The sequence below is a fragment of the Cololabis saira genome, chromosome 17, assembly GCF_033807715.1.
Source record: "Cololabis saira isolate AMF1-May2022 chromosome 17, fColSai1.1, whole genome shotgun sequence".
Classification (NCBI taxonomy): domain Eukaryota; kingdom Metazoa; phylum Chordata; class Actinopteri; order Beloniformes; family Belonidae; genus Cololabis; species Cololabis saira.
The window spans coordinates 39345743-39370368 of NC_084603.1; the positions used below are offsets into that span (position 1 = coordinate 39345743).

Sequence of the window (24626 nt, forward strand, 5' to 3'; positions counted from 1 at the left end):
TAGATCTTGTTTTAAACATAACCCTGTAATTTACGCTTTAACTAAGATTTGGAAACAACTAAGGAATCATTTTAATTTTAAGGCAGTTTCATTTCTGTTGCCTTTAACTGCAAACCCCTCTTTCACACCATCAGCTTTGGACGAGGCCTTTTCCACCTGGAAACGATTGGGGATTTGTATTGTTGGTAACCTATATATAGAGGGGACCTTTGCCTCCTTCCAGCAACTCCAAGAAAGGTTTAATTTACAGAAGAATCAGTTTTTCAGATATCTTCAGATTAGGAACTATGTCAGAACACACCTCCCTAATTGGGTACGCACTGTTGCCTTCTTTGTTTTGTTTTGTGTTTTTTTTTTCCTGTCGATTTTTGTTTCATCTGCTTTGTGGATGCAGGGCTTTGCTTATTTACTTGCTATTCATTTTTTGTCATCTGTCCCTTTCTGTCAGGGATTACTTTTCTCACCTTCTGTTAAAAAAAAAAAAAGATTGTTAATTCCTCTGTTAAATTTGTGGTTTCCCAATAAATATATTTGAAACAAAAAGGTGTTCTGGCTTTGCAAATGGCTTTTTTATACTATTAGAATATCTTTCCATTCACGATAGAAGTCTACAGACTTACAAGAGTACCACTTCCTTTCCATTTTACGCACATTTTGTTTCAACATGCGGATATCTGAATTATACCAGGGAGTTAAGCTCCTGTGAAACCCTCCTTTTCAAAGGAGCAACTTCATCTAAAGCTTAATGCAAGAAATCAGCAGTGTTACTAACAAGAAAATCAACATCAACATCTGCAGAGGTAGAACCCAGGTCACTGGCCTCTACTACTTCACTATTTTCCACTGTCCTAAGATGAGCAATGGCCTCTTTAACTTTAGCAATAGCTTCATCAGACAAACGTGCTGAAATAATACCTCTAATTTTGCACTTCAACATCGACAATATTAAATTCAAACGTTATTAAATAATGGTCGGATAAGAGGGAGTTTACAGGCGACACCAACAGATCATCAGTTTCAACACCGTAAGTGAGAACGAGATCGAGAGTATGATTAAAACAGTGCGTCGGTTTGTCCACTTTTTGTGAGATACCCATTGATTCTAGAAGAGAATTGAAAGCTAATTTAAGATTATCGCTTTCAGCATCCATATGAATATTAAAGTCACCCACTATGATGAATTTATCTGTACTGATCAATAATCCAGATAGGAAATCTGAAAATTCAGACAGAAACTCTAGATAAGCACCAGCAGGGGGCCGGTACACTACCACTAACAAAACTGGCTTCTTTGATTTCCAACTCGGAAATTTCAGACTAAGCGTGAGGTTTTCAAATGTATTATAATTGCACTTAGGTTCAATTTTTGTTTGGAGACTGGAGTTATAAATTGCTGCGACTCCTCCGCCTCGGCCCGTGCTTCTAGGAATATGATGATTAAAGTAGCCGGGCGGAGTCGATTCATTCAAACTAACATACTCTTCCTCCTATAGCCATGTTTCTGTTAAACAGAAAATATCACTCCAGGGGTCCGTTTCACAAAGCAGGTTTAGTGAAAACTCGGAGTCTGTTAACCCTGAAATGAGGGAAACTCTGAGTTTTCCGTTTCACAAAGGGAGGTAACTGAAACCAGAGAAAGAGGAGTAACTCTAGCCTGTTTCACAAAGAGAGGTAACTTAAAGTGGAAATGAAGCAGTCAGTCAAGTATACATTATTTGCTAAATGGATATCCACTCTATTCACCAATTATGTAATAAACATGAAAAACGTAATACAATAAAAAATAAAAAGAACTCCCGTTATAGCTTTCATAGCACGGACGCCGCCATCTTGGCCGTGACATCACAGGGTTGGTTAGCTTCACGGGAGTCCACAGACAGAGGTAGAGGTAGAGGTAGTGAGAGACAGAGACAGAGACAGAGGAAGATAGAGACAGAAAAAGATCCAGATAGAGAAAGATAGACATTTATAGATAGAGATAGTGACATATAAAGACGGTTATATATAAAGACAGTGATCTATATTAGTGATCAATAGAGTAAAAGAGGTTGCCTAGATAATTTGACAGACAGTCAAAGACGGAGACAGTTTTCACAGACAGACAAGATGGAAACTGAGGAAGAGCCACGACAGGACAGAAGAAGACAAGTCGGAGGTCATTATTGCATTGCTCAAGGGTGTAATAATGAATTTTACCGGGTTAAGGGCAGGGACAAAGCAGTCCATTTCCATAAACTGCCACTACCAATAAGTATTTCAAAAATCTTTTTTCCTCAAACAAAACTTTGCAGTGACAAATTGGATAACGTGCGCACGGCGCACTCCAGATATGGTGACATTATTATGAGCACCTCCACACAGATGCAAACATAAACATTAAGGTGTCAACGCATCAGAAACAGATGAAAACACAACTAAATATTAAAGGTGACGGCGCACCCAGAAACAGATGAAAATACAGCTAAACAGGTGGCGGCGCAACAGAAACCCAGATGAAAATTCAGCTAAAAACATTAAGGTGACGGCGCACCTAGAAAAAAGTAAAAAAAAAAAAAAAAAAAAAGATCAAAGTCGTGCGCATATTACCAGTGCATTAAACTGTATATAATGCAGCGGCGCAGCCAGCCGGAATCCCGTACGCACTGTGCATTCCCTTTTTTTGAAGGATTTATTTTTGGTACGTGCTGGGTCCACCGTTTGATGACAGACCAGAGGCTGAGGGGACTGGCCCGGGACTTTGACGAAACGGGAGGCGCAGACTCAAATAGGCAAGAACATCTTTATTTAATTTAATGACGCCAGATCTGGCTGGGGTTTATATTGTAGCATCGGCTATCTGCTAGTTGAAACGTGTGGTCCGTTAGTCTATCTGAGTTTTATGGTGTTTTTATAGTTCATGCTTTATGGTGCTGTATTTTTTTTTTTTTTTTTACTTTTTTGTAGGTGCACCGTCACCTTAATGTTTTTAGCTGCATTTTCATCTGGGTTTCTGTTGCGCCGCCACCTGTTTAGCTGTGTTTTCATCTGTTTCTGGGTGCGCCGTCACCTTTAATATTTAGTTGTGTTTTCATCTGTTTCTGATGCGTTGACATCATTGACAGCAGATACACTCCGGCACGGTGGGCATCACCGTGCATAAACCACACCTACACCAGGTAGTGTTGCCGACCCGCTCCTCACCCAAAACACTCGGCTCCTCCACGACTTCTTCCTCCCTAACCACCACCACCGCTCGGTTCCCTCGTCTAATAGGCTCAAAAGCATAAGCCATAGGGTTGCTGACCTCCACAGTCCTCTCAATCTCGTCCTCATCCATGATCTTTCGCAAAAACCACTTGCTGTCCTGTCTTGCCAATAGAGCGTTCAAAGCACCAACCAACCCCGTGACGTAAGCATTCGTCACTTCAAGATGGCGGCTCGCTAGCCAGAGAACTAGCTAGAAACTATGAAAATAAATGTGTTATTTCTATGGGTTTCACAATTTAAAAAAATCTGATTTTAGACAAAGTCGTTTTTTAAATATATTTGACCACTACCAGTGCCAAAACATGCACGTTTCATTTCCACTTTAAGCTCTCGGTCAGTTACCGTAGTAACACACTCTCTGAACCTAACCTGGTCGGGACCAGGTTTATATCGTGAAACCTGGAGTTTTTCTGCTTCTCCGCCTCTTTCTGTTCTGCCGTCTGTCATTAAAAACAGAGTCAGTATAAATATTAGAATTCCATTGTCACGAACATGGCATGTCCTTTTGATGAAGACACAATTGATGAAGGTGCAGAATTAATGCGCAGAGAATTAAATATTCGTCGGGAGATGGTTATCAGACCACGTAATACATGTACATTATACATAGTCTCATTACAGGCAAAACAATATATGTTAATCCTTTATTTGTTATAATTTTGATGATTGAATTGTTAAATGATTTCATAATATATTCTAATTTTTTGAGATTTTTTATTTGGGGTTTTCATAAACTGTGAGCCATAGGCTAATCACCAAAATTATAACAAATAAAGGCTTGAAATATCTCACTTTGCATGTAGTGGGAAATAATATTTGTTTCAACTTAAGTTGAATTTACTACGAATGAAGTTTTGCAATATATTCAAATTTTCCGACCTCCACCTGTATATTATTACATGAATAAATAAGAGCATAATACAGGGGTCTCCAACTCCGGTCCTGGAGAGACCTATCCAGCATGTTTTAGGTGTCTCCCTGCATGAACACACCTGATTCTAATCAATGGTCGTCATTAACTTGTCATCAAGGTCCGGACACTTCTGTTGTTGACACAGCTCCTTGTATCATGGTGTGCTGAAGCAGGGAAAGATCTAAAACATGCTGGATAGGTGCTCTCCAGGACCAGGGTTGGAGACCCCTGTTATAATATGTGTCTGTATTGGTTCAATACGGGACGCAACTTTTAATTCCCAATTACTGAACAATTCCGTATTTCAAGGGACTGGTGGCAAGCCTACATACACCTGTCCAAGCCATCAAGGGGTTCCACAGGATTGCAGGTGAATGATGTAGAGATCTGTTAAATTAATTTTATATTATTCTGTGCTGCGGTGTTACTCTTTTTTTTTTAATGCGTGCATTAAAATCTCTAATTCCATTCGGGTGAAAAAGGACACGGCGTGAAGTATGTGGATCTTCAGATGCAATGTTTCCTCAAATGGATTTTGTAAATTGAAATGATAAATAAAGTTTAAAATAAAAAAAAATAAAAAGTATGTCGCTCTTCTGTTGTAGCCGGTTGCCATGGTGAATCCTTGTATCAGCGCTCTACTGATGATGGCTTTTTATTTCCCTCACGCACGAACTTAACTCCAGGTGAAACTACTTAGAGTTGAGTAAATTACCTCAAATCCGCTGTTCTGGAACCGAAAACTCAGAGTTTCCGATCTCAGCTAAGAGTTCAGGATTAGACTCAGAGTTTGTTGAACCTGCTTTGTGAAACGGAACAGAGACTTGGAGCTTAATGATCGTATATTTAGTAGTCCGCATCTAATTTTTCGGTCTCTTATTGGTACCAAATGTGTATTGGTTTTTATTTTTACAAGGTTATTTTGGTTAACGCCTTTATAACGCCACACCTGGTGAACTTTTGGAGGGCGGGGAACTGCAACCACTTCTATTTTGCCAGGCACCTGGTTAGAGTCCCCTATTACATCATGTAATCCTACAGTTTTAGAGTCGCCAATTACATAATGCAATCCTACAGTTTTATTGGCAGGCGTTGGTTCTCGGGAAGCAGCAGAGAAGCGTGTAAGACTGCAGCTCTGCATCCTGGCCTGGACCCTGCATTGTCAGGTGGAGTGTCTAATAAAACTGGCCAAATTACTAGAGACAAGAGCTGCACCACCCCGGGTGGGATGAATGCCGTCTCTTCTAATCAGACCGGGTTTTCCTCAAAACGTCTCCCAATTGTCAATAAAGGCCACGTCGTTTTCTGAACACCACCGCGACAGCCAGCAACGGAGCGAGAGCATGCGGCTAAACATGTCATCGCTGGTCAGATTGGGGAGGGGACCAGAGAAACCTACGGAGTCCGACATACTTTTGGCGTAGTTACATACCGAGACAATATTCATTTTAGTAACTTCCGACTAGCGAAGACGGGAGTCATTAGCTCCGACATTGATGATAACTTTACCAAATTTACGATTACTCTTTGCCAGTAGCTTCAAATTTGCTTCGATGTCGCCCGCTCTGGCCCCCGTGATGCACCTAACTATGGTTGCTGGAGTCGGCCTAACATGCCTGACTATGGAGTCGCCGATCACCAGGGTCGAATTCTCAACGGGTGTGTCGCTGAGTGGGGAAAATCGGTTAGACACATGAAGCGGGTGGTGGTGTTCCGTGCGCCCTTTAGGACTACGCTTCCTCCGAACCGTCACCCAGCCGCCCTGCCTGGCCGGCTGCTCTGGAGCTGCAGGGGAGCGGCTAGCAGCTGCTACAGGCCGGTCCGCCGCTAACTTAGCCTGATTAGCTGACGAGTCTATCGGACTATCGTCAAATTGGCGGAACCGGACCTCTAACTGACTGAGCCTCACCTCCAACCCTGCAAAGAAACTACACTTCAAGCACTTAGGGCCTGATTTACTAAAGGTTTTACGTGCGTAAAAACGTGTGCAAACTTGACATCACCCGCAAACCAATGTGCAAGCTGATCTACTAACAGCGTGCAAAGAGGACTGTGCCTCTCAAATGACCAAAATAGCACACGCTGTTCATTTAGTACTTTTGCCCTGATGAATAATCAATATGGGGCGTACCCGCCAGAAAGCGCTAAATACTGGGAGGGGAAAATGCAAATAGGTCCATTTACCACACGCAATGAGATTTACCAAGCCTGAAAGTTATTGCGGGGATTGTGATTGCGTCTGTATTTAATACGTTCGAAAGGAAGGTGCTAATCTGCCCAGCATTACGCACCGATGGCTGCTGTTATTGTGGCAAGGAGGCGACATCGCCAAAATCAAAGAATACGCAGAGAGAGTCTTTATTCTGCTGCATGCTATTTTAAAAATGGTTGCACAAGTTTTATTAAAGGCCACTTTTTCTTTAGTTCTTCGCCTTATATCTTGCCACCTTCTTTTAACCTCATCTGCCGTTCTTTTTGTCTTACCAACTGCATTTATTCTATCGCAGATTTTCTCCCATATTGCGTTTCTTTTGGTAATGTTTAAATTTCTTTGCTGTAGTTCATGAATGTGTTTATTTGCCTCTTCCACTAATATCTCTAACTCCAACTCGTCAAATTTCATTTTGCGCTTGCGACTATCCTGCTTTCCATACAGACTCTCCATGGCGCAAACTGTAAGACACGCAACACCTCATTTAAATACTGCGCTTTGCACCTGTTATCAATTGCGCAAGCATTCTTAGTTGATCACCCGCAAAACACACAACAACAGCACGTGCAAACTTTTTCAGTGCACACGCGATTTAGTACTCTTTATTTAGGATCTTAGTAAATCAGGCCCTTACCGTCTTCGCTAAAGGAGGCAGAGGAATAGCTAAACATTTCACACACTGAGCAGCAAAGACGTGAAACGGTGGGAGAAGGGGAGGCCATGCTAAGAGGCTAACAGAGGCTAACAGACAGAGAATGTATCAGTGATTGGTGACAATGAAAGTTGCGGAAGAGAAAATGTGCGAGTTTTGAAATAAAGACAGAAATTTACCAGATATAGTACTATTTTACAAAGAGAACAATCTAAGTTTAGACAAAAAAGTCGGGAGAGATCAGAGCCTGCAAATGCCGTGCAACGGCAACAGACCGCAAAACCAGGAAGTGACGCGATGCGTGACGCAATACGTTACCCAATCAGTAAGCCAGCTGCTCATTCACTGTTGAATACATCTAGATGGTATGCCTACTTACCGAAAATAGCGATATGGTTCATGAAAATAGAAATGTTCGTTGCTCAAATGTGAATTTCTCAATCATGTCGCAGTTGGCCGTTAGCGCAGCACCACGTGATGCAGATGGCAGTGCGCGCGAACACACACACAGAAAACCCGAAAGAGTTGGGGAGCCGTTTGAAATAAAAAAAACACAAGGCAATGATTTCCTGATCTCGTTAACACATTTTATTGTGATGTAGATTTATTCTATTGTAACAGAATATAGGCAAGGCAAGTTTATTTGTATAGCACAATTCAACACAAGGTAATTCAAAGTATAACAGAGTATTCAAAGTATACCAAAGTAATAATACCAATACCAAAGAAATAATACCAATACCATAATATAATATGTATAACAAATATGAGTTAAAATAATAAAAAGCACAAGTTGTTAAAAGGTAAGGGCAGTAGAGTCCAGCAGGTAAGTATTAATTTTTTCACTTTTTCCTACCTAAGCGAGGAGTGAGCAGCTTCTTTTCACCAGACAGGGTGGGGATTCTCTGGCCGGACATAGCGCGTGGAAAGATCACGTTATTCCGGCCAGATCCTCCCCACCCCATCTGGCGCCCTGGTTGGCCAGAGGGGGCAGTAGAGCCAGGACTGCTGCATGTTTTTGTGAGGGTAGCTCACATTAGCTATCCAAGGGAACACGGGGAGAACATGCAAACTCCACACAAAGGCCCTTTCACCAACCCCACCCAGGGTGTGGGTGCTGAAGTCATGGGGGAACTAACACGCACTTCAGCGCCCACAGCGTCCCCGGCGGGAATCGAACCCAGGACCTTCTTGCTGTGAGATGCCATTGCAATAATCCAATTTACTGGAAATGAATGCACGAATAAGTTTTTCCATGTCTTGTTTAGACAGAAACCCCTTAATTCTAGCAATGTTTTTCAGGTGGTAATAGGCAGATTTAGTGATAATAAATTACACATCTGATAAATGACACATCAGATGTTGAAACATAGATTTTGCCATATCAAAGAATATAATAAGCCTATTTAAAAATTGATGGCAGTAACATGTTTCAAACACGTTGGCGAGTGTTTGTCGCAAATCTGTGTATCATTCTTTCTGTCTATTTATTATTGTCAATCACAAAGTAAAAAGTGACGTTTTATTTTGTTTTTTCGTCTTTTAATCTAACACAAAAAAACTGTCTTGTTTTGCATATTTCAATTTTAGACTCGGATAAAAATAAGAAATGGTAAAACGTAGGTCAAGAAAAAAACTTTGATTTTCTTCCTTTTACTCAATGAACTTAAAGGGGACCTATTATGAAAAACACGTTTTCTCTTGCTTTAACATATATAAAGTGGTCTCCCCTCAGCCAAGGAGGAAAGCAACCAAATTCTGCAGTGTCTGTACAGCCGCCTGGATGATCCGTCCAGTCTGACGTCGCTTCCACGAGCCATTCAGATTCTGCTCCCTTTCGTTACCTAACGGTGGGCGCGATTTGCATCGGTTGACCTCCGATGCCTCCGACGCCCACAACTAATCAAATCCCTACTAGTAAGGACTTACTGCCCCAGTTCTGCACAACCGGTGTCTTCAGCTACCTTGTTTGCCAGTGTTTGGCAGCTACTTTGGTAAATGTAAATTTGGTAAATGTTTCGCCATGTGTTTCAATAAATTAGTAGCCTATAATAGTACAACATACAGTACATGTTTTGTATTACTCTTACTTTTTTCTTTTCTTTTTTTGGCCGCTGTATTATGCGGAAGACGACCCGGAGGCATGAGCAATATTTTTGTTTTCCTCGTGGGATTATTTTTTTTCCCTGCAGCTACAAATAGAGTTGAATATTTTTTCCTCAACAAACTAGTTTTATCTGCAGATTGGGGTTAATCGCACAGCAGAGAGCTGGCCAGCGACTGCGTTTAGCTGGAGAAGTGGGGAATAAAACCCGTGTGAATGATCCGACCCCGGAAAAGTTAAACCATTAGCGATCTTTTCCCCACGTCTGTTATGTGTGGAGCTGCTGCAGCTACAACACAGCAACGGGTTACCATGGTTACAGAATAACGGAAAGTAACGATTACAAGTAAGACACAATGAAGAAGGAGCACGTCTGTACACAGTGGTCCGAAGAGCAGCTAATGTAGCATCCAACAGGGCGGCTCTGCCAGGTGATGACGTCAAGACGACCAAGCCCTATTCAGAAACTATGTACATCTTCATCATCATCTAGGTCTAGTCAAGAGTCCACACAAACTGGTACTGCTTCAACCCCCGAGGACCACCAGGACACAACTCATCCCGTCTCAGCACAAACACCGTCGTGGTCACTCTCCACCTGAAGAGGGAAGAAGAACGAAGAGAGGAGCTAAACGAGTGTTTGCAGAGACTCCCTCCATCAGCTGTCAGTCAGTGATGCAGCACATCCAGGACTTCAGAGTGTTCAGAGCTGCAGTGGAGCAGCTGTGTGTCTGTACATCCTGGAAGGCTGTCAGCTGGAATACACCTTTATTTCTGGACACGTGAACACAAGCACAACACTGGTCTACAACACACATCTGGATCATCTGATCCTGAAGCCTATAATCATCCTCCTCTCACAGCTTCATGAGGAAAGCAGCCGCTGAGAAGCTGCAGCTTCACTGGAAACACTGGATCTTTGCTCTGATACCAACTGGTTTTAGTAGAGAACCGCTGGAAGCAGCAGGACCGACTCCAACCTCCACTGACCTGAGAGTCTGCAGCTGATCACCAGATCAGACAGCTGCTCCACATCTGCATCCTGCAGGTCGTTCCCACTCAGGTCCAGATGTTTCAGATGGGAGGGGTTGGACCTCAGAGCTGAGACCAGAGAAGAACAGCTGATCTCTGACAGACCGCAGTTCACCAACCTGAATGAAGAATAAAAGATGTGAGCTGAAACCACCAGGATGCAGGTTCCAACAGTCCAATAGAACCAGTGAAAAAGAGCTTCATCAATAGAGCTGGGTATCATCACTGACCTCCCGATACGATAAGATTCCGATACACTAGGTCCCAAGACGATAGGATTTACGATTCGATTCGATATCAATATTCTAGTTATAATAACGGAATAACGTGATCCTTCCACGCGCTACGTCCGGCCAGAGAAGCCTCACCCTGTCTGGTGAAAAGATGCTGCTCACTCCTCAAGTAAGGAAACTACATCAAGATGATCAACCATGAAACTAATCCAACCGTGGAAAACATTTGAAAAAGCTGCAGAGAAAAGGAGATGGGGCCTCATTTATAAAGCTTGCGTGTGCACAAAACAGGGCTTGAAAGATGCACACACCACCACTACGCAAAGGTTGGGATTTAAAAAAAAAAAAAATTAACGGGAAAATGTGCGTATCTCTACGCAAACTTTGATCCTAGCGCACAAACATTTTGAAGATTTGTGGGAACTGGCGACGCAGACGGTGAGCTGGTGAAATTAAGCCAGATTAATGTCATACTTTTAATGTCATCACATATCAGACTTATAATATAATAGCGCTGATCGTGTCCCTCTGTGTTTGAAGCACAGCGTCAGTCAGGACTCGGCCACTTCCAGCTGCGCCATGCGCTTGGATCGCTGTGGTGCTGCTGGTGCTGCTGGTGCTGCAGCCGCGGTGCCAGGACACGCCGTGCCGGTTTCGTGCCAAAAAGTGATTGAAGGCCAAATACAGTTAATGAAAAGTTGTTTCTGCCTAAATATGACTTGATCTCATTCTTGAGCTTCATAATCTGAAAATCTGACGTTTTAGCGCTATCGCTCAATGGGCTGCTGTGCGCGCTCCCGCGGCCAGAAATCAGATTCTGGCAGGCAATCACTTTTTGGCACGACAACGGCGTTTACAGTAGCAATGACGTGCTGCCACTCACTCGCGTTAGTGATGCCAATTTCAATTCAATTTCAATTTACTTATTTTTGGTAGGGACAGTGTACATCAATCAACATTTTCTTTTAATAAAAAAAATAAAATGTAGATGCACCCAGATTGCAGCCATAGGCTGATTTACATCGGTAGTCCCCCAGCCAGATGTAATCAGCAAGAATCATCACAACAACAATAATAATAATCACAAAAAAAGAAAAACAATAGCCACTACTGTGACCACCAAATAATCTTGTTTTCCTGGCCTCCACCTCATCCACAACATCTCGATCTCAGTCTCCGTGAAATTTAGTGGCACGGTGGCTCGATATGTCTTATTCATCCTGACGCACAGCAGAAACAGACTGCAGGAAGCCGCTGCGCATGCTCAGCAGGCTCATTTATATGCAAACACAGTCATCAAGTAGTTTGCATTGACCATTTATGGTATAATGTGGGCGTGTGGAGGGCGGGATATGAGGCAAATTCACGTACGCAACCTTCCAGCTGGACTGTGATTTATAACATTGCATGCAGATGTGCGTGCACACGGTTTTATAAATCAGTTTATAAATCAATTTTTTTGTGCGCACGCCATTTTCGGCTTTTGAGCACACGTACACTTTTAGTATGAATCCTACGGACTCTTTTATAAATTCAATTCAATTTTCAATTCAATTTTATTTATATAGCGTCTAATACAACAAAAGTTGTCTCTAGACGCTTTCCAGAGACCCATACCCAGAACATGACCCCCGAGCAGTTATTACATAAACAATGGCAGGTAAAAACTCCCGTAGTGGGAGAAAAACCTTAAGCCAAACAGTGGCAAGGAAAAACTCCCCTTTAGGAGGGAAGAAACCTTGAGCAGGACCAGGCTCATAAGGGGGGACCCTCCTGCCAAGGGCCAGACTGGTGGGTCAGGGACGGCAGCAGCACAGCAGGCAGGTGGAAGCAGCAACGGGATGACCAGGGGTGGGGACCGCAGGCCAGCATGCAGCTCCCGAAGCTCCGGCCCAATCATCAAGTCCCAGGTTGGGGTGCAGGGTCGGGGAAAGGTTGAGAAGGGGCAGGGCCAGGGAGAGGAGTCTTGACGGACAAACCTCTCCCCCGCCTGCCCGGGCCGTTACCCTGCCCCCCTCACTCCCACGCTGCAGGTTCCGGTGTCCAGCAAAGGATGCTGCAACATGGACAAAAGAGAGAAAAGGGGAGGAGAAGGGGCCCCTAAATGAGGCCCCTGGAGATGAAATCTGGAATACAATATGTAATCCAGGATAAATCTGGGATTTAGTCATACTTTTTTCTGAAATATGTTTTTAAACTCATATAAAATAATTTTTTTAAATGTATTACTAATAATTCATTACATCATTCCTCTATTACCCATTTAAATGTTTCAAGAAATTTATTTTTGTTATTTCCCAGTTAATTCTTGCTTCTTCAGTTGTTTTATTCCAGGTTCAGACACATCTCTGGTTCTTCATTTGTTCCTGTCTGACACATTCAAATGTTATGTCAGAAATCAGAAGAGGGGGCCGCTTGGTGGTGCAGTGGGTTAAGCAAGCGGCTCATATACTGAGGCTACAGTCCTGCAGCGGTTGCAGCTTCGAATCCGGCATGCGCACCTTTGCTGCATGCCATCCCCAATATCTCTCTCTACCCCCTTCCTTTCTGCAACTTCAATAAAGGGCCACTAGAGCCACAAAAAAGTCTTAAAAAAAGAAATCAGAAGAGGAAGATTAAGAAGAAACAATCTGTTGGAGGACTAAAGCAGAGAAGAAGAAACCAGAGCAGTAAGTTGTCAGTGTGGATCAGCAGGAGATCAGCCTGATGTCTGCAGGTTAGTGTCAACACAACTTTCACATCGCATTCATCTGAACACACAACTAAAACATGTCTGACCTCAGAGTCTCCAGTCTGCAGTCTGGACTCTCCATGAAACCACACAGATGTCTCACTCCTGAATCCAGCAGGTTCTCGTTCCTGCTCAGGTCCAGATTTTTCAGATGGGAGGGGTTGGAATTCAGAGCTGAGACCAGAGAAGAACAGCTGATCTCTGACAAGAAGCACCACTGCAATCTGAATGAAGAATAAAAGATGTGAGCTGAAGCCACCAGGATGCAGGTTCCAACAGTCCAACAGAACCAGTGAAAAAGAACTTCATCAATATTCATGACATTGTGCTGCTGCTCCAATAAAGACGTAGTGACTTCAGCTCTGCAGCTCCACCAGTGGATCCATCCATACAAACTCATGTTGTGCAGCCAAATGATTCAAGTTTCCACAAAAACAAACATTTCAGGAGGAATTCTGGGACAAATGTCAACTCATTCATTTGTATGAAGAGAAAATGAAGCATTTGTTTGAATGTCAGAGACACAAAAACATGATGAACTGATGTCTAATATTTCAGGTAGTAAAACTAGTTTCATACAGATGAGAATTAGAAAGGTGATGGCAGCTTTATTTCACTTTTATTACTTCAACACCTGTGTATTTATATTTAGTTTTACATTCTGAAAACCATAAAAAGACATTATTTGTTGCACCTTATGTCTTGCTGTCACCTGGATGAAATGATCTTAACAGACGTATTAAGACATGATATTAAAAACCTAGAAAGAGATGTTTTCCATGGTGAAAGTTTTATATTTGGTAAATTTGGTATATTTGTTGAAATGAAATTTAACGGTAGTCAAAGGAACACCAGGGGCCTACATCACCCACGTTCCCTCGTCGGCCTGGCAGACAAGGTAAAAAAAAAAAAAAAGGCTTCTGACAATATCTGGGCTTTCCACTGGTAAACATCCAGCTTGTTAACCTGGAGGGAGCACTGCTGGAAAAATGTTATTAGCAGGGCTGCACATAATTATTTTGGTCTGGTGCTCAGAGGAGCCCCTGGATATGTGAATTGGGCCTCCAAAACGCGGTGACCCGTCTCGCCGGATCGATAAAAGAGGGATGCAGGAATAAGTTATAGGCAAAACGATATTTATTCACTTACTGTATAAAGATGAATGGCTCAATATAGTCTTTTACAAAGTTAATTTATTTCAATAATTCAACTAGAATATGGTGTAAAAGTGAATTTATTTCAATAATTCAACTAGAATATGGTGTAAAAGTTAACTTATTTCAATAATTCAACTAGAATATGGTGTAAAAGTTAACTTATTTCAATAATTCAACTAGAATATGGTGTAAAAGTTAACTTATTTCAATAATTCAACTAGAATTTGGTGTAAAAGTTAACTTATTTCAATAATCAACTAGAATATTGTGTAAAAGTTAATTTATTTCAATAATTCAACTAGAATATGGTGTAAAAGTTAATCTATTTCAATAATTCAATTTAAAAGGTGAAACTAATATATTACCTAGTCTTATTACATGCAAAGCAAGATATGTTGAACCTTTATTTGTTATAATTTTGATGATGGAATTGTTTATTGATTTAATAAAATATTCTCTAATTTATTTTTTATTTGGGGTTTTCATAAACTGTGAGCCATAATCAGAGCAGCGTCTTGCAGGTAACTGCTGCACGCAGTGACGGACACTGGCTGATTTATGGTCCGCGTTGCATCAACGCAGAGCTTACGGGGTAGGATACGCGGGACCGCGAACGTATGGTGCGCGTCGCCGCGTGCATCATGCAGCCACTTCTCGACGAAAACATGTTTTCTGTTTCTATCCACGGGTAGTGGTTTAGTTTGGCGTCTCTTTGTAGTTGGTGGTGGTGGAACGCCAAAATAATTACTTAATGGCGCTTGCTTCTTGGACATTTTGACGAGACGTGACGGGGTTTGTTCAGCTGTAAAGCTGATCCTTACCTCTCTTCCTGCCCAACCCACCGCCGCAACGAGCATGGAGGGGGAGTAAGGACGCGCTGTGATTGGCCAGTACAAACTTTGAGTGGGAGTTCTGGGGAAAAGCTCTCCCAATAGATGTTTTAATATTAATATTCTGGTCTGGCCACAACCAATAATATGAGCCCCAGCTGTTGGTACGCAAATGCGCTTCGCAGCAGAAGATTGACAGCGCACTGTGGATTTTGACGGCGCATGCGCTCTGGCGGCCCACTTATGTGCAGCCCTGGTTATTAGATACTTCAGAACACCATATCAGGAGAGCTACAAAAGGAACACATATGCCATGCAGGAGACAATGCAACTCAACTGATGCTGATATCATATCTTCTGGAAATACCCCAAGCTAAATGCTTTCTGGAAGGACATTCAGACCTCACTAAGCTCAGTATTTAACACTTTAGTACCTTTAGGGGGGACCTATTATGGCATTTTTGTTGAAGAGGGAAAACAACATGGGGAACTCAAAAAGTGTTTTTGTGTTCAAAATCTTTCTGTGGACGTTTATATACTACAAGAAAAGCAGTTGTACTTTTGCAGTTGTAGTTTTACAGAAGTTTACAAGAAAATGTGGTGAGTTGGCGTTCTTTTCTTTTGTTCAGTTAATGTAATAAAAAAAAAGACGACAACTTGATGTCTTCCACAGCTCCTCTTCCATATGGGGTCCCCGAGGGGTCAATCCTCGACCCTCTTTTATTTGCTCTTTACCTCCTCCCCCTCGGCTCTGTTTTTAGGAAACATGGTACTACGTCCTCTACTGAAGTGCCAAATTTTTAGGTCAAACATCCTTCAAACCTGACCGACAAAGGCGCCATACTGAACTATTTTAATGAACATTTTATCACAGCAGGGCACTTGTTTGAATCATCAAATAATGTTTCCAAAAAGTCAGCCACACAATACGAACCAGTAGTTGAAAGCAGTCCCTTGGTTGATTCTTCTTTTCATTTCGTACCTGTGTCTACCTCTGAAGTTTGTAGTGCGTTAAAGAAGTTGGACTCCAAAAAATCAGCCGGTCCCGATGATTTGGGCCCATTTTTCTTAAAACTGGCTGCTGACTTAATTGCTGAGCCTCTAAGCAGTATTTTTAACTTCAGCCTCCGGACAAACAAACTCTCTAAGGTGTGGAAATCTGCATTCATCCTCCCATTGCTAAAAGCAAACCCACTGTTGCGAATAACTACAGGCCAATTTCAAAATTATGCATTTTGGCAAAAATATTTGAAAAACTGGTCTGTGATCAACTGAGGGAATTTTTTGACTCAAACAACATTTTAAACCCCAATCATTCAGGTTTTAGGAAGCAGCACAGTACTGTTACTGCTGCCCTAAAAGTTTTTAATGATGTGTTTGAGGCATTGGATACCAAAAAGTTTTGTGCTGCCTTGTTCATTGACCTGTCCAAGGTATTTGACACTGTGGACCACAGCCTCTTGTTAAAAACTCTCCTTAAAATTGGAATCTCCAAACAAGCCACCACTTGGTTTGCAGATTACTTGGCATGTAGAATGCAATGTGTTCAGTTGGGTGCGGCTCGCTCTAACTTTCTTGAGGTCAAAAAGGTGTACCTCAAGGCTCAGTGTTAGGGCCCATTCTGTTCACAATTTATATAAATGAGCTGTGTGGAAACTTGTCAAATGCCTCATATCACTTTTATGCGGATGATTGTGTAATCTACTGCTGCTCACCCTTAATTGCACAAGCTTTTTAATTTTTGCAGTTTGCCTTTGATGAAGTGCAGTCTCGTTTGGAGAAACTGAAACTGGTTTTAAATGATGAAAAATCCAAAGTTATGTTTTTTTCAAATTCATCAGTTCTCCCGGAGAATACCCCATTAATTAAAACTGTCCATGGTAAAGCTCTTGAGCTGGTCACTAGCTACAAACCTACATACCTGGGATTAATTATTGATGGGGAGCTTACATTTAAAGCACACATAAAAAATTTGGTCTCTAAACTAAGGGTGAAACTCGGTTTTTATTACAGAAACAAGGCATGTTTTTCCCTCAGTGCACGAAAGTTTCTGATTTCGGCTACTTTTCTGCCTATTCTTGATTACGTCGATGTTGTGTACATGTGTGCGTCAGCCAGCTGTCTACAGTCTTTGACTCCAGTCCACCACTGTGCTCTACGGTTCATAACTGGTTGTAGCCATCTCACTCACCACTGTGAATTGTATGCTAAAGCTGGCTTGCCTTCTCTGAATGTTAGACGATTTACACACTGGATGACTCTGATTTATAAGGCTCTTCTTAGCTTGGTTCCTGTTTATTTATGTTTATTTTGTCCAGAGAACTAAAAGCCATTATGCTTTATGCACCTGGCTGTTCCTCGTGTTCGGACTAGCTTGGGGAAAAAAGCTTTTAGTTTCTCTGCACCCTCTGCGTGGAATACCCTCCAACTTGAACTGAAAATGCCTGAACTTGTTTCATTTGAAGCTTTTCGCTCACTTCTTAAAAACCGACAACGAGAATCCTTTCGGCAGTGCCTGTGTTTTTAAAGTACATGTGCCCGTGTTCTTAAATTTTAAATTATTTCTGAAGTTGTTGTTTTTTACATATTATTGAAGTCACCACTATTGCACTTTATTTGCTAAACAGATTGCACTCTCATTTTAATGTTTATTACGTGATTGCTGTTATTTGTGTGTGGACGTGTGCTGCTGCCTTCCTTGGCCAGGTCACCCTTGGAAAAGAGGCCTTGACCTCAATGGGTCTTTTTATCTGGTTAAATAAAGGTGAAATAATAAAAAAAAAAGGTATTTTATTTCACTTTTATGCTGATGATTGCCAGATCTATTTTCCCTTGGCACAAAAACAACACGGTCCAACAGTCACACACTGCCTTAATGACATTAACGCCGGACTCTCACTTAAAGGGGACCTATTATGAAAAACACGTTTTTTCTTGTTTTAACATATATAAAGTGGTCTCCCCTCACCCTGCCAACACAGAAAAGATGATACCCCATGAAAATTTGCAAGGTCTGCTCCCCCCCACCTTACAGAGTCCCCCAGTGTCATGTGGTTTCTGTGAGCCGTTTGGATTTGTGCATTTTCTTTACGTCACCAAAATGCAAACCACGCCCTCGGTCTCCTCCGCTGCTGAAACCACGCCCACAACCAGCTCAGCCGGCCGGGGCGTCCGCCATTGTTTACAAGCGCTGGCTGTTTGAACAGCGAGGGAGAGTAGAAATGAGGTTTTGCATCGACACTTACCCTTATAAAAGGATCAGATACCACAGCACGGACCCGGTAACTGCACACGAGTCAGCGGTAAGTTCCGTTTTTTTTTTTATGTCATTTATATTTGTCTATGAGTCTGATCTTTGCATGGGCTAAGTATTTAGCTTAGCTCCGGTGCACCGGAGCTGCTCACGGACTGGACCGTCGAGGAGCTCCGGGTTTGGAACTCCGAACCCGGAGCTCCGAACCCGGGGGCTCCGGGGGGCCGGAGCCGGGAGAGAGCCGGAGCCGGAGCCGGGAGAGCCGGCTCCGGGCTCGGGGGAGCCGGCGGCTCTATCAGTACCGTAATACATTTTTCTTCTGTGGTTTCAGATCTTTCAAGCACCTGGAGCTGTTCACATTCAGAAGACGCGCGGTCCTTCCTGAGCCAGCAATAGTGCATACATTTTATTTATATATTTTAACAATAAAGTTGCCATTTGTGAAAATTCAGTGTTGTGATTTCTTTAGTTACATGATTCATTTGTCTTGTAACATAAGAAGTGAAATGATGAGGAATCGGAGTAAATAACAGTGGTGTACCTGTTTAGAATTAAATTCAATCTTCCAGTTTGAAGACGAGGTGACTAAAGGCTGATTTATGGTTCCGCGTTACACCAACGCACAGCCTACGGCGTAGGTACGCGTCGATTTAACGCAGAACCGTGGACACGCTTTGCTACGCAGCAGCTGCTCTTCTCCCCGGAGCGACGCTTTGTCTCCTCCCCTGCTACACGTCATTCAAGCAGCCAATCAGCGCTGAGCCTCATTATCATAGCCCCCACCGCCCTGAAAATGAGCCGCAGAAAAAGGCTTTATTATCTGTAAAACTATAGACATGGCCCAGAGGCTGAATTTCTGATTTAGGTAGAAAAAACAAGCTTTATATTGTTTTTAAGAAATTCAAGGCCTGTTTAAAATATACATTAAATGCCATAATATGTCTCCTTTAATGTCCTCAATCTAAATGAGGACAAGACAGAAGTTATGTAGTTTGGACCGAGTTGCTGCCCCCCGCAACGTAGATCTTGGCTCAGTCACTTTATCTCTTGGACTGTGTCACAAATCTGGGGGTTAAGTTGGAATCTGATTTTACATTTGAGAAACAGATCAGCAGCGTTGTTCAAAAAGGTTTTTATCAACTTCACCAAATAGCAAAGATGAAACATATCTCATCAAGACCTGACTTGGATGAATGAATCCACGCTTTTATCACAGCTCATCTTGACTACTGTAATGTCTTGTATGTAGGCATCAGCCAGACCTCTCTGGCCCGTCTGCAGCTTGTGCAGAACCTGTTAAGTCAGACCTCAAGCACATCACTCCCATCCTAGCGCCCTTCACTGGCTCCTTGGGCACTACAGAATTCATTTTAAGCTTTTGTTTTGTTGAATCTCTTTTTAAAATCACACTTTTATTCCATTTCTTTTAATGCACTGTGATCTTATCTTGTATGGCACCTTAAAATGCACCTGCTGTGAACCTGTTGTTATATCTTTGGTATGTTTGTGTTTTTATGTCTTGTTTAACTTATTTTCTTGACCTACTTTGATTTTAATGTACCGCACTTTGCTCTCCCTGTAGTTCTTAAAAACGGGTGGTACAAATAAAGTTGATTGATTGATTGAAACCCCCGAAATGTCCCTGAAAGACTAACGATGATTAACGATGAACCAAATCCAACCTTGGAAAACATTTTAATAAAACAGCAGAGAAAAGGAACTTATAATAGTTTGAACATTTCTTAAATTTCGAAATTTATTCTAGTTTGTTCAGATGTTTTATTCCAGGTTCAGACACATCTCTGGTTCTTCAGTTGTTCCTGTCTGACACATTCAAATGTTTAGTTTTTATGTCAGAAATCAGAAGAGGGGGCCGCTCGATGGTGCAGTGGGTTAAGCAAGTGGTTCATATACTGAGGCTACAGTCCTGCAGCGGTCACAGCTTCAAATCCGGCATGCGCACCTTTGCTGCATGTCATCCCCAATTTCTCTCTCTACCCCCTTCCTTTCTGCAACTTCAATAAAGGGCCACTAGAGCCATAAAAAAGTCTTAAAAAAAAGAAATCAGAAGAGGAAGTTTAAGAAACAAACTGTTGGAGGACTAAAGCAGAGAAGAAGAAACCAAAGCAGTAAAATGGTCAGTGTGGATCAGCACATCAGCCTGATGTCTGCAGGTTAGTGTCAACACAACTTTCACATCATATTCATCTGAACACACAACTAAAACATGTCTGACCTCAGAGTCTCCAGTCTGCAGTCTGGACTCTCCAGGAAATCACACAGATGTTTCACTCCTGAATCCTGCAGGTCGTAGTTGTTACTCAGGTCCAGATGTTTCAGATGGGAGGGGTTGGACTTTAGAGCTGAGACCAGAGAAGAACAGCTGATCTCTGACATCCAGCAGTTCTCCAATCTGAATGAAGAATAAAAGATGTGAGCTGAACCACCAGGATGCAGGTTCCAACAGAACGAGTGAAAAAGAGCTTCATCAATATTCATGACATCATGCTGCTGCTTCAATAAAGATGTAGTGACTTCAGCTCTGCTGCTCTGCAGCTCCACCAGTGGATCCATTCATACAACTCATGTTGTGCAGCCAAATGATTCAAGTTTCCACACAAACAAACATGTCAGGAGGAATTCTGGGACAAATGTCAACTCATTCATTTGTATGAAGAGAAAATGAAGCATTTGTTTGAATGTCAGAGACACAAAAACATGATGAACTGATGTCTAATATTTCAGGTAGTAAAACTAGTTTCATACAGATGAGAGTTAGAAAGGTGATGGCAGCTTTATTTCACTTTTCTTACTTCCACACCTGTGTATTTATATTTAGTTTTACACTCTTAAAACCATAAAAAGACATTATTTGTTGCACCTTATGTCTTGCTGTCACCTGGATGAAATGCTCTTAACAGACTTATTAAGACATGAGACAGACAGAGAAGAAGAAACCAGGGGCCTCATTTATAAAAGAGTGCGTAGGATTCATACTAAAAGTGCACGTAAACCCAAAAGCCGAAAATGGCGGGCGCAAAAAAAAATCCGGATTTTTAAAACCATGTGCACGCACACCAGCACGCAATGTTCGCTTTATAAATCACAGTCCAGCTGGAAGGTTGCGCAGGTGAATTCGCCTCATATCCCGCCCTCTACACGCCCACTTCATACCATAAATGGACAATGCAAAGTAGTATTTGCACATGAATGAGCCTGCTGAGCATGCGCGGCGGCTTCTTGCAGCCTGTTTCTGCTGCATGTCAGGATGAATGAGACGTGTCGAGCCAGGCAACCGTGCCACTAAATTTCACGGAGACTGAGATCGAGATGTTGTGGATGAGGTGGAGGCCAGGAAAACCACATTATTTGGTGGTCACAGTAAAAGTGGAAAAAGTGTATAAATAGTATATAATAAAGCGAGTGAGTGGCAGCACGCCGTTGCTGCGCTAAACGCTGTGAGTGCCACGGCGCAATTTCCACTGGGGACAGGGGGGACATGTCCCCCTCACTTTTCAAAATCATGTTTTTGTCCCCCCCACTTTTTACACTTTAAAAATGGCTGTAATTGCAAATCATCAAGACACCCTGTGCGAAGGCGATGCGAAGACGGGACAGCATCCTCGCTCCCCCTCCCCTCTCCCCTCAGTGCTGCTCAAGGCTGATTTATGGTTCCACGTCACACCAATGCAGAGCCTACGGCGTAGGTGCGCGTCGCCGCGTACCCTACGGCATAGGCTCTGCGTCGTTTTAACGCGGAACCATAATTTAGGCTTACGCCCGCGCGTAAAGGTTTCGCGCGCACGTAAAACTCATTATATATTAAAAAAAAATCTGTGTCCCTTTAGGTGCTCCTTAGAGTGACCCCGCACTCATTTGTTCTGTCCTCAGTCGCTCTACGGTTGGAAGCGGTGGGTGAAGAGGAGGTTCCCGGCGTGTCCTGGCACTGCGGCTGCAGCAGCAGCAGCAGCAGAGTCCTGACTGACGCTGTGCTTCAAACACAGAGGGACACGATCAGCGCTATTATATTATAAGTCTGATATGTGATGACATTATTAAGAGTATGACATGAATATGGCTTCATTTCACCACCTCACCGCCTGCGTCGCCAGTTCCCCATATCTTAAGCATGTTCCTACGGGAGGGTTAGGGTTGGCGTAGAGATACGCACATTTTTCGGTTCGTTTTTTCTTTTTAAATCCCAACCTTTGCGTAGAAGGTGGCTTGCGCATCTTTCAAGTCCTGTTTTGTGCGCAAGCAAGCTTTATAAATGAGGCCCCAGAGCAGTAAGTTGTCAGTGTGGATCAGCAGGAGATCAGCCTGATGTCTGCAGGTTAGTGTCAACACAACTTTCACATCAGATTCATCTGAACACACAACTAAAACTAGTCTGACCTCAGAGTCTCCAGTCTGCTGTCTGGCTTCTCCAGAAGAACACACAGCTGCTTCACATCTGAATCCCGCAGCTCGTTGTTACTCAGGTCCAGATGTTCCAGATCAGATGGGTTGGACTTCAGAACTGAGACCAGAGGAGGACAGCTGATCTCTGACAAACTGCAGCACTCCGATCTGGAGAAAGAATAAAACACAGATAAACATTTAGATGAGTGTTTTCTCCACCTCCGTTCAGGGTGGTGTGGTGGGCAACACTGGAGCTTCACAGTCAGAAGGTTCCCGGTGCAAATCCTGGCCCGGTTCTTTCTACCTGGCATTTCCGTGATTTTCCCTCAGGTTCACTCAGAAACTCTACAGTTCAGAAACACGTCTGTCAGGATTCTTGAAGCTTCCACATTAAACGCAGGACGGAGATACTGGCTCATCTCTTTGATCTGATTATCATTTTTAATGACAGCCAACAAAGTACTACGTTTACTTTCAGGAATGAGGTAACAAAGTATTCTAGAAAAGTGGTGAGTACTCTGATTACTATTGGGGGATCATGGAGACCCTGTATGGACTTGGGAATGCAGGACTGGACTTTTACTGCTTCTGTTGCTGCCATCAAATTCAACATTCATCAATGTTTTGGTATTTCTATTTCAGAATTATTATAATTATTTTATCATATTTCTGTTAATAAAGGATGAAACCCAAATGACAGACTTATCACAATCAAACCGAAGCGATTGTAGGAGGAGAAGTTCTGGAGAACTCCATACAGGACCTGCATCATCCCACTGATAGTAATGAGAGTATGTAACACTATTTAACAATATTCCTGAAAGTAAAGAAAGTACTTTGTTGTTCAAAATGACAAACTACATTTTACTGTTTCAGCTGATTATACGTCTTACTTTTAGCTCCGATGTCAGGAATCAAGAATTAATCTTTATTGTCACATCATATTACTAAGTAACATGGGTAAAAATCTTGGTTGTGCATGCTCATCATTGCAGTTAAAAAAGATAGAGAGACAAAAGACAAAGTGCATAGTGCATGAATAATCTACATGATACCGTAGGTGGAATAAAAAATAGAAAAATAATAAATAGTCTTGGGCCTATGTGTATAATGTAAAAATCTCTATTAACAAGAGACACGTTCAGTTCAGTCTGTCACCAGAACTAGGTCTTGTTCAGCAGTCTATTTACTGACAGATAGAAACTGTTTAGGAATCTGTTGGTGCTGCTCTTTATGCACCGGTACCGTTTGCCCGGCATGTGGGTGCGGCAGTGGCTGGAACAGGCTATGGCTGGGGTGATGGATGTCCCTGATTATGTTTTGGGCCTTAGCCACACAACGTCTCTCATGAAGTTCTTGGAGAGGTGGAAGCTCCCCTCCCACGATGCGCTGTGCCGTTTGCACCACCCTCTGCAGTGTTTTCTGTTCTGCAGCGGTACAGTTCCCGAACCAGGTAGTGGTGCCGCTCATCAGGACGCTCTTGATGGTGCTCGTATAGAATGCCCTGAGGATGCGGGGGCTCACTTTGAACCTCTTCAGACGCCTCAGGCAGTAGAGCCATTGTTGGGCCTTTTTCACTACTTTTGTGGTGTGTGTAGCCCACTTCAGGTCCCTCGATATGTGAATTCCGAGGAACTTGAAGTCTTTGACCTGCTCCACAGCAGCACCATTGATGATCACAGGTGCGTGCTCTCTCTCTGGTCTCCTAAAGTGCACGATCAGCTCCTTGGTTTTGCTGACGTTTAAAGCCAGGCTGTTCTCTTGACACCACTGTGTCAGTGACCTGACCTCTGCTCTGTAGGCCGACTCGTCATCGTCGTCAATCAGGCCTATGACTGTCGTGTCGTCCGCATATTTGATTA

The 24626-nt window shown here is 42.7% G+C and overlaps 1 protein-coding gene across 5 annotated transcripts in view; it reads right to left on the reverse strand.

Moving 5' to 3' along the window:
- Positions 1-7595: 7595 nt before the first annotated feature.
- The window catches only part of LOC133463659 (NACHT, LRR and PYD domains-containing protein 12-like), a 64746-nt gene continuing 47715 nt past the window's right edge, over positions 7596-24626 (reverse strand). For 2 of the 5 annotated variants that reach the window (XM_061745321.1, XM_061745320.1), the window contains 5 exons: positions 22759-22932; positions 20600-20776; positions 13171-13347; positions 10118-10278; positions 7596-9725 (listed from right to left, as the gene is read on the reverse strand). In XM_061745321.1, coding sequence (XP_061601305.1) covers positions 9715-9725; positions 10118-10278; positions 13171-13347; positions 20600-20776; positions 22759-22932 — 700 coding nt within the window. In that variant the 3' untranslated portion in view covers positions 7596-9714. The remainder of the gene's footprint in view (positions 9726-10117; positions 10279-13170; positions 13348-20599; positions 20777-22758; positions 22933-24626) is intronic. The other 3 variants (XM_061745323.1, XM_061745322.1, XM_061745324.1) reach the window with 2 other exon arrangements.